Raw genomic sequence first — 9469 nt, forward strand, 5'->3', positions numbered from 1 at the left:
GCTTGATCTCTATATAATATCTGGGGATATTTGGGACCCTAAACAGCAGTTAAAAATAGGCACTGTCAATTTCATTGTACAAACATGATTTCTTCAAGTTTAATAATTTCATTTAAGGAAAAAAAAAATCTGACCTGAAGACAAACTCAAACAATTATGTCCGAGAACTAGGTCCATGAGTACTGAGCTAGCCCCCAGCCCTCTCCTGGAGTGTATTTGGCCTATACTATTTGTTTTCTGAAAAGTTTCCTTACTACTTTACAGTATAAAATACAGTATAATAAATTTTTAAATGAGGAACTAGTCTGAGTTGGGGTGGCTATATTTGCAAATACATTGGAAAATATAAAATGTTCATAGGGTTGACTGATTTTGTCTGGGTGAAGAGATACTGAGATGGGTAAAACATACCCTTAGGATGTTCCTCTGGGGGACATTTCCAGAAACTAGAAGATAGGAAGACTAAATTAATGAAGTACTCAATGGCTTAATTCAGGAATGGACTCAGAATTTAAGTAGATACAGTGGTAAGGCTGTGGAAGATGATGGTTAGGTGGAAAAAGTTGGCTGCTTTGAGGGGAAGGAGAACATGTGTCTTCGAGTTTGGTTTGTAACCAAGATTGGCCTTGGCCATCCTGCTTTCACCTGTGAAACTTTCTTTTATCCTCTTGTTTCCTTTGTTTTGCATTTTTGAGACTGGATCTCTACCTAGCTGTGGCTGTCCTGGAACTCACTATGTAGAGCAGGCCGGCCTTGATACTACAGAGATTCACCTGTCTCCTGCCTTTCTAGTGCTGGGAGTAGAGGCATGTGCCACTACATGTGACTTCTAAACTATTGAAGTGCTTGCCATAGTCTATCATTACAAAAAATAGAAGCACTAGCAGTAATTGCCGTCAAGAGGTTGATGTTTAGAGTTTCTGAATGATGCCCATCTTTGATGAATGTCAGCTGAACTCCATAGCAAAACTTTCTTAAAAGCCAGTATAGAAGGCAGATAAAATCTTGATAACGTCTAGTGTGTTCTTGGTGCTTTACCCTCCCGAGCCAGAAGAGGGCAACATCACCCGGAGCTGCAGGTAGAAACAGTTGTGAGCCGCCATGTAGCCTTAGGAAGCTCGCTCAGGTTCTCTAGAAAAGCAGCCAGTGCTCTTAACTGCTGAGCCATCTTTCCAGCCACTTCTCAGGTTACTTGTCACTATAAACTTGGGAAACTTTCCTGGCTGTGTCCCAGAGGTTCCCACAAGTTGTGTTCTCCTTTTCACCTGTCTCTAGGAGGATTGTTTTGTTTTTAAAAATCTTCCTGATTCCTTGGATGATTCACTGTTCAAAAATACATTTTATAATACGGATTTTGTCATTGTTGTTGAGGCTTTGTCCTGTGATACTAATTTTAGAGAAGGTATCATATCCTGATGAGATTTTTTAAAATGTGTATTTTTGGTTTGTTGGGTGCGATGTCCTGTATATTTCTGTTAAGTTGCTCCATAATGTATTTTAGCTCTGATGTTTATTTGCTTAGTTTTTTATTTGGGAGATCTAACTGTAAAAGTAGGGCATTGAAGTTCCCACTATCCCTGTGTCAATCCCTATGAAGCACTGTATATACCTCAAATTATGTGCTTTATGAAACCAGGGATTACAACATTCAGCCTATGAAGTATTTCTCTTGATAAATCATTTGACATAATATGTGGTATCCCCCTTTTTATATTTTCTAGATAGCTTTGGTTTGACATTTACTTTATCTGATATTTGCTTTGTAATTTATTTTACAGTCTTTGATTTTTTTTTATCATTGCTAGCAAAATATGTTTTAGGACACAGTATATTACTGGCTTTTGTATTCTCTAATGAATTCTATCAAACTTTCAAGGATGATCTCATACCAGTTCTATTCCATAAAGTAGAAAGTGAATGGACACTACCAAGTTCATTCTACAAATATAGTATTATTCTCACACCAAAACCAGGCAAAGGAATAACAATTTAAAAGAAAACTACAGACATCTTCTCTTTAATGAACATAGACACAAAGATTCAACAAAATACTTGCAAACTGAATTTAGAAATGCATTTAAAAAGATCAAATATTATGACCAACTAGGGTGTTTTATGGAGAGGCAAGTTTGACTCAACACAGGTAAATGAATAAATGCAATACACTATATAAACAAACTTAAAAACAGAAACCACATACATAATCTCACTGATGAAAAGTCTTTTTGACAAAGTTCAACATGGCTTTGTGGTAAAAGTTCTGGAGGTGTTAGGATAGATTGGCTCATGCTTCAAACTAATAGAGGCTATATTACAACAAACCTATAGCCAAAATTAAGTGGAGAGAGCATCTCTTTTAAATTCAGGAATGAGACAAGGTTGCCCATCCTTAGTTTTTCAAGATACTCTTTGAAGTCTTAGCTATGGAAATAAGACCAAAGTAAGTGATAAAAAAGGAAATTGGAATAGAATCGAACTATTCCTATTTGCAAATGATGTGTTTCTATACTTATAAGACATTATAGAGGAGTTTGAGAGATGCCCTAAAAGTTAAGAGTACTGGCTGCTCTTCCAGTGGACCCAGGTCTGAACCCAGCACCCATATGGCTGTTCCCAATCTCTTGTGACTCCAGTTCCAGGGGCTCCAACACCCTCTTCTAGCCTCTACAGGCAGCAGGCACACACATGGTACACATATATGCGTGCAGGCAAAACACTCATACACAAAATAAAAATACTTTTTTCTAAAAAGACCTTTATGGAATCTACTAGGAAACTCTTTAATAAAAGCAAAACTTCAGGATAGAAAAATCAGTATTTAAAAGAAAAAACAAAGCCGGGTATGGTGGGCCTATGCCTTCAATCCTAGCACTGAGAAGATAGAGGCAGGTAGATCTATATGAGTTTGAGTCTAGCTGGTCTACATAGTAAATTCCAGGTGATCCAAGGCCACAGAGGCCTTGCCTCAGAACGACAATGAGAAACTCCCAGAGAATAAAAACATACTTTCATATAGGTTCTGCATCTCCAGGCATCTTTTCAACATTGACCAATGTATCTTAAGTATGTTAAGACCTGGGGGTTGGTTTGATACTTTATAATTCCTACTTTGTTCCAGGTAACCCTATAGAGATGACTAGTCACACAGTTTATAATCAATTGAAAGTCTATTCCAGCTGGCTGGGACCACACCCAGGTAGGTATTCAGAGACCTAGGAGGTGTGGTTCCAAGTGTCTAGATCAACAGTTTTTTAAAGGCAAGAAATCACATCCGGGTACTTTGCTTTGCAGCTGTACGAGGGCTTCCCAGAAAGCAAGACCTTTTAGCTAAGATAAGTTAGATGACCTTTGGGCTCCTTGAATACAGTTGGGTAATTACCCACGGGCCTCTTCATCAAGATCAGATTCTTTTTTTTTTTTTTTTTTTTTTTTTTGGTTTTTTTTTCGAGACAGGGTTTCTCTGTGTAGCTCTGGCTGTCCTGGAACTCACTTTGTAGACCAGGCTGGCCTCGAACTCAGAAATCCGCCTGCCTCTGCCTCCCGAGTGCTGGGATTAAAGGCGTGCGCCACCACGCCCAGCGACAAGATCAGATTCTAGTTAAACCTGGAACCGCCTCAGCAAGAGTACAACATGGAGGGACATTTGCACTATCTTGCTGTGACACACCTTGATGGTCAGAATGACTGGCGTTTGTGTCTGGTTCAGACAGTTCCCTTGATTTAGTCTGACAGGCAAACACAGGCATATATCTAGGCCATTGTTTGGTGGTGGGGAACCTCCTCCTGGAATCATTCCCCTTTCCTTGCAAACCTGGGATCACCATCACTCCTGTTGGATGCAAGGACGTCAGATGCAAGGTTTAACTGTGCTGTTCCCTCATGCAGTCAATGTTCCAGTGACTCCTAAACAGTCTCTGAAGTGTGGGGTGTGCTGAGCGGCCCCGTAGCCTGCGCGCCCGCTGCCCTCCGAGGCACCTAGCCTCGGGGTGGCGCCGGGCAGCAACCAGAGTCCCCACGCCCCGCGCGATCCCAAGCCTTCCTCAAAGACGGGAGTGCGACGGGGACGCGACGAGAAACACGACGGCCGAACACACTGAGTCCCTGAGGCCGGCCGGAAGCCTCCCGCGGGGCAACTTCCGGACCTCAGACCCGGAAGTGGGCTCAAGTCCTTGGCCGCGGCAGAGGCCGAGGCTCGGGATTCGAAGGAGCATGGGGCCACCGCTGTCGCCGCGCGAGTCGGCGAGGTTCGTGGCGGAGAACAGTCGCGACGTGCTCGTGGACCACGATGGCGTGCGCAGGGCGGCCGAGCTGCTGCTGCCCGCGGCCGCGGCGTGGCGCGTGGAGCAGTGGAAGTCCCTGCACGAGCTCAACCCGCGCGGGGCGGACGAGGCTGCGCTCGGCTGGGTGTTCCTGGTGGACTCGCTCAACTTCTCCTTCTGGGCCGAGCGGGAGGACAGCAAGTGTGCGGTGCGCTACGGCGGGACGCCCTACACCGGCTACTGGGCCCTGTGCGCCGCCGTCAACCGCGCGCTCGACCAAGGTAAGGTGGGTGCGAGCCTTAAACCTGGGTGGGTGCTGCGAGCCGCGGGAGGTGACCTCTGCCCAAAGCAGAAATCCGGACATAAAGAAGCAATGTATGCCAGTCAGCACAGGAGGCAAAGCCGGTTTTCTTAAAAAAAAAAATCATTAAAAAAAAAAAAAAAGATTTATTTGCCCGGCGGTGGTGGCGCACGCCTTTAATCCCAGCACTCTGGAGGCAGAGGCAGGCGGAGTAGTCCTGTTCTGTGTAGAATTCAGACTACACTAGCCTCGAACCCACATGGATCCCATCCAGCTGATGAGGCCAGCGCCACAACACTCTGCCTTCTTTAACATGAATTTGATTTCATATTTTTTGCTAATTGCAAAAAAATAAAAAATAAAAAAAATCTGTGGATTGCTCTCTTTAAAGGGATACCGATAACCAGTGCCTCCTACTACGCCACAGTGAGCCTCGAGCAGGTGCGGGATATATTTCGTTCAGACACAGCTGTGCCCATGCCTTTAATGGAAGAGAGACATCGGATTCTCAATGAAACTGGGAAAATCCTGCTGGAGAAGTTTGGAGGCTCTTTTCTTAACTGTGTCCAAAAAAGTGGAAGAAGCGCGCAGAAGTTAATGCAGCTGATTGTTGAGAACTTCCCTTCTTACAGGGACGAGGCAGAGTTTGAGGTGAGTTTGTTGCTGAGGGGGGGGGGGGTTTAGCAGGTATGATCATTCTGAGTTAATGCTTTTCCTTCCAAAGCCAGGTTTAAGGCCAGCAACTTAAAATTTAAAGTTTGTTCACTGTGGACAAGAAGCAACAACAAAATGTGCTTGAAATCTATCCCTTTTTATGTTTTCCAATCGGGGATTACCTTTATTTTTGCCTTTTATTCTGTTAAAATGTTTCAGCTTGTCACTCAAAGATGATGAAGCACAAAAAGTTGATAAAGTTGGATGAAAATCAGAATGTAAAATGTATACCAGTTTTCTCTAGGAAAAAAGTATTTCTTGAAAAGCTTGGGCTGGTCCTGGTGGCGCAGGCTGGTAGGATTTGCTGAAAGAGGCAGGAGGATCTGGAGTTGGAGGCTAGCCTAGGATACACATCTTTAGCCGGGCGTGGTGGCAGATGCCTTTCTTTCTTTTTTTTTTTTTTTTTTTTTTTTTTTTTTTTCTTCTTTTAATTCCTTTTTTTTTTTTTTGTCTTATTCTTTTTTTTATTATTATTATTATTTTTGTTCCTCTTAATTTTGATTGGCAGATGCCTTTAATCCCAGCACTCGGGAGGCAGAGGCAGGCAGATTTCTGAGTTCAAGGCCAGCCTGGTCTACAAAGTGAATTCCAGGACAGCCAGAGCTATACAGAGAAACCCTGTCTTGAAACAAACAAACAAACAAAAGAAAGAAAGAAAAGCTTGGTATGTGTTTTCTTTCTTATACACTGTTCTTTTATAATTTAAATTTTCATAATTTGTTTTATGGTACAAAAAATTTAAATGTATGTACTTTTTAAACAGTGAGCTTGGTTTTGATTTATTTATTTTATGTGTGTAAGCTGTGAGCTCTCAGCTTCCTGTACTGTACCTTTGGCCGTGCTCACTGTGTGTTGTGACTCCGTTCCCCTGGAACTGTAAACCCAGCTAAACTCTTCCTTTTCTAAGTTGCTCCTGCTCATGATGTTTTATCACAGCACACACAAAAACAGAGCAACACTCCCCCACCCGGGTTCATTTCTTTTTCAGATATGTTTATTTTTTGTATGAATGTTTGATTGTCTGTGTATATGTGCGCTATGTGCATGCCTAGAACCCAAGGAGTTCAGAAGAGGGTATTGGATACCCAGGAACAGGAGGTAGGACTGATTGTAAACCACCAGTGGGTATTGGTAGCCAGCCTCCTCCCTCCCCAAATTCCTTAGTTGCGGGTTTATGTTTTGTGCACTGGGGTTTAACTTGCATGTGTGAGTGTGAGGGCATCACATCACCTGGGACTGAGTCACAGACACTTGTGAGGTGCCATGTGGGGGCTGGGAATTGAACTTGGGTACCCTGAAAGAGCAGCCAGTGCTCTTAAGTATGTTTAGAAAAGGTAATTTTGAGGCTGGCAAGATGGCTCAGAGGGTAAGAGCACTGGACTGCTTTACCGAAGATCCTGAGTTCAACTCCCAGCAACCACATGGTGGCTCACAACCACCTGTAATGAGACCTGATGTCCTCTTCTGGTGTGTCTGAAGACAGCTACAGTGTACTTAGTTATAATAATAAATAAATCTTTAAAGAGAGAAAAAAAAAGTAATTTCCTAGAAGTAGATCTGGATTGATGGTAATGGGTAAACCTTAAGGTTAAGTAATCAGTTGCTGCTTCTTATGTTTTTATATGATATCATTTTCTGGGAGTTTAAAATTTACTTGAGTAAACCACAGTAACACGTTTTCTCTAATCACCAGGGGAAAAGGATCGCCTTTTACAAACGAGCACAGATCCTCGTGGCGGACACATGGAGTGTGCTGGAGGGCAAGGGAGATGGCTGCTTCGAGGACATCTCCAGCATCACCATGTTTGCTGACTACAGGCTGCCTCAGATTCTCGTGTACCTTGGAGCTCTGAAGTACTCAGATGAGCTACTAAAGAAGCTCCTCAAAGGTTTGCAGCCTCATGTCCCGTTTGCTGCCGTGCTTTACAGACAGCTCTCTTCTGCTTAGGAAGCAGAGCACAAACATGGGGGGAATGTGTGCTGGGTGCGGTGGTAGCTTCCAGCATTGAGGAGATGAAGCAGGAGGGTGGTGAGTTTGAGAGCAGCTTGGACTACAGAGGGAGATCTTGTTAAATTTAGGGCTAGTGCAGGTTTATTTGAGGAATTAGGAAATGCAGACGTAGTAAATGCAGAGTGCAGTACTATGCCCTGCGAGTACTGACACAAGCAAGCCAGACAGCCTCCGTTGCTGAATTTAACTTGTAATTGTATGTGAGTGGCTAGGTTTCTAAATGATTTTTTTTTCTTTCCCTCATAATTCTCGCAGGAGAGATGCTCTCGAATGGAGATAAACAGGAAGTAGAAATTAGAGGTTGCTCCATTTGGTGTGTCGAGCTGATCCGGGACCGTCTTCTGGAGCTTCTTGAAGAAAAGGGCAAAAACTCTCCTGTTGAGATCAACTCTGTTCTTCTGGACTATCACCTGTGGGACTATGCCCGCGAGCACAGGGAAGACATGAAGGGAATCCCATTTCATCGCACACGCTGCATCTACTACTGACCCTGAGCATAGTGACTCCAGTTGAAACCCTTGCAACTTTAGATCCTACAGTCACTTCTCAGTTCTGATTTGCTATAAAGATAGAAATTACCCGCCTGATGGTGGTGCACGCCTTTAGTCCGAGGCTGGTGGACCTCTGTGAGTTCAAGGAGAGCCTGGTCTACAGAGTGAGGGCAGCCAGGGCTACACAGAGGGAAAAAGGAAAAAGACAAGTAGAAGATAGAAATTACAGGAATGGGCAGTTGACTGTCCAGTCACCATTCATTTTTTCCCCTAGGCATAGAAATGTGTGTTCCTATAATCATACTGCGTAGCCTTCAGCGATCGTGTCCATGTCTTTGGTTGGTAGCTTTTCTCCACTGGTAATCTTAGTCGCTCTCTTTTCCTTTTTTTTTTTTTTTTTTTTTAGTGGTCCCGGGGATTAAGCCTATATAACCTTGTGTATGTCAGGCAAGTGCTGTACCACTGGGTCACACTCCCAGCTCAGTGATTTTCTATATGCTACAATAATTTAATATGAAATAGAGGTAGTCCTTGATATATGGACGGTTGCTTTTATAAAAATCAACTGTGAACACTTGGCATGGTGGCACATACCACCGTACATATGGAGGCTATGTAATCTGGGTACTCAGAAGATGGAAGATGGATGGTCATGAGTTCTAGGCCATCCTGACCACTCAGAAAGCAGAAGTAAAAAGACCTTCACCAGTGCAGAGCATTTGCTGCTTTCTGGTGGAGGGCATAAGTTTGGTTCCCAGCACGCACGTTGACTGTTGCTGCCACCTCCAACCAGCAGAAAAGAAGCAATGAAACCGATGTCCTTCTCAAGGCAGTTTATTCAGGAACTTAACAATGTACAGGAAAAAGAATGCCCCGACCTCTCTCGGCCATCCCCCTTTATCCCCTCTCATCCACTCCCATCACCCCAGTCCATGTAGGCACAGTTCATTGGCTCAGGACTACATCTGTCACATCATCCGATCTTACGTTGTGGTGTATGTGGCTATCTTGAGGGATATGAGGAAGTCAGGTGCCAGTCATAAGACTTGGCAGCAGTCCCAAGCGCCATCTTGGGGCTGTGGCCACACCCACTCCTCACATCTCCCCCTTATTCTTTAAATTGGCAGAGAGAATGCCTGTCTTAGGTTGCCCCCTACAACAATGCTCCTTACCCATCATTGGGAGAGAGACAGCAGTGGTCTGGTCCCTGTCTTAGGTTGGTAACTCATCCAGGGAGTCTTACCTGTCATTGACTACTTCTCTAGCATGCCAAGCCACACTTGAGATTGTCACATCTCCACAGCTGCAAAGGCTTGTATCGACAGAGCTTGAGCCCTGTGATGGCAATGTTGCATGCGGCAGATGCACCAAAAGGCCAGGATACTGATGAGCATGCAGCACAGTGCCAATCCACCAACACTGGCCCATTACTTTAGGTGTGACATAGCGGTGGCAATCCAATTTGCAAGTCCTTCAGCCATGGATACCACCACCGGAGTGGAATTGATATGGACTATCCCAAAATCTCTTTTGGGTCTAAACAAGGTCATAACTGAAGGGGCCTGCACGGGCCATGGTAACAATCTAGGCATTCTGGTCATAATAGCTAAAGAAAACAGAGAAAAATTCCAACCAACACATACTATCAAAACAACTATCCTCCTTACATTCTGCAACATCATCAAAATAACTA

The 9469-nt window shown here is 43.9% G+C and overlaps 1 protein-coding gene across 1 annotated transcript; it reads left to right on the forward strand.

The window, feature by feature from the left end:
- The first annotated feature begins 4136 nt into the window (after positions 1 to 4136).
- On the forward strand, positions 4137 to 8313 carry Qng1 (Q-nucleotide N-glycosylase 1). Its single transcript, XM_021180639.2, has 4 exons — positions 4137 to 4540; positions 4952 to 5211; positions 6968 to 7163; positions 7541 to 8313. The coding sequence occupies exons 1-4, from the start codon at positions 4210 to 4212 to the stop codon at positions 7771 to 7773; spliced, it is 1020 nt and encodes a 339-aa protein (XP_021036298.1). The 5' UTR covers positions 4137 to 4209; the 3' UTR covers positions 7774 to 8313.
- Positions 8314 to 9469: the final 1156 nt, after the last annotated feature.

This window comes from Mus caroli, unplaced genomic scaffold (genome assembly GCF_978045245.1).
Source record: "Mus caroli unplaced genomic scaffold, Mus_caroli_1 scaffold_15, whole genome shotgun sequence".
Taxonomy (NCBI): Eukaryota; Metazoa; Chordata; class Mammalia; order Rodentia; family Muridae; genus Mus; species Mus caroli.

Coding starts and splice junctions, on each gene's coding strand:
- Qng1 (XM_021180639.2), top strand. CDS start 4,210: ATGGGGCCACCGCTGTCGCCGCGCGAGTCGGCGAGGTTCGTGGCGGAG. Junction 5,212..6,967: donor GGGACGAGGCAGAGTTTGAG/GTGAGTTTGTTG, acceptor TCTAATCACCAG/GGGAAAAGGATCGCCTTTTA. Junction 7,164..7,540: donor ACTAAAGAAGCTCCTCAAAG/GTTTGCAGCCTC, acceptor TAATTCTCGCAG/GAGAGATGCTCTCGAATGGA.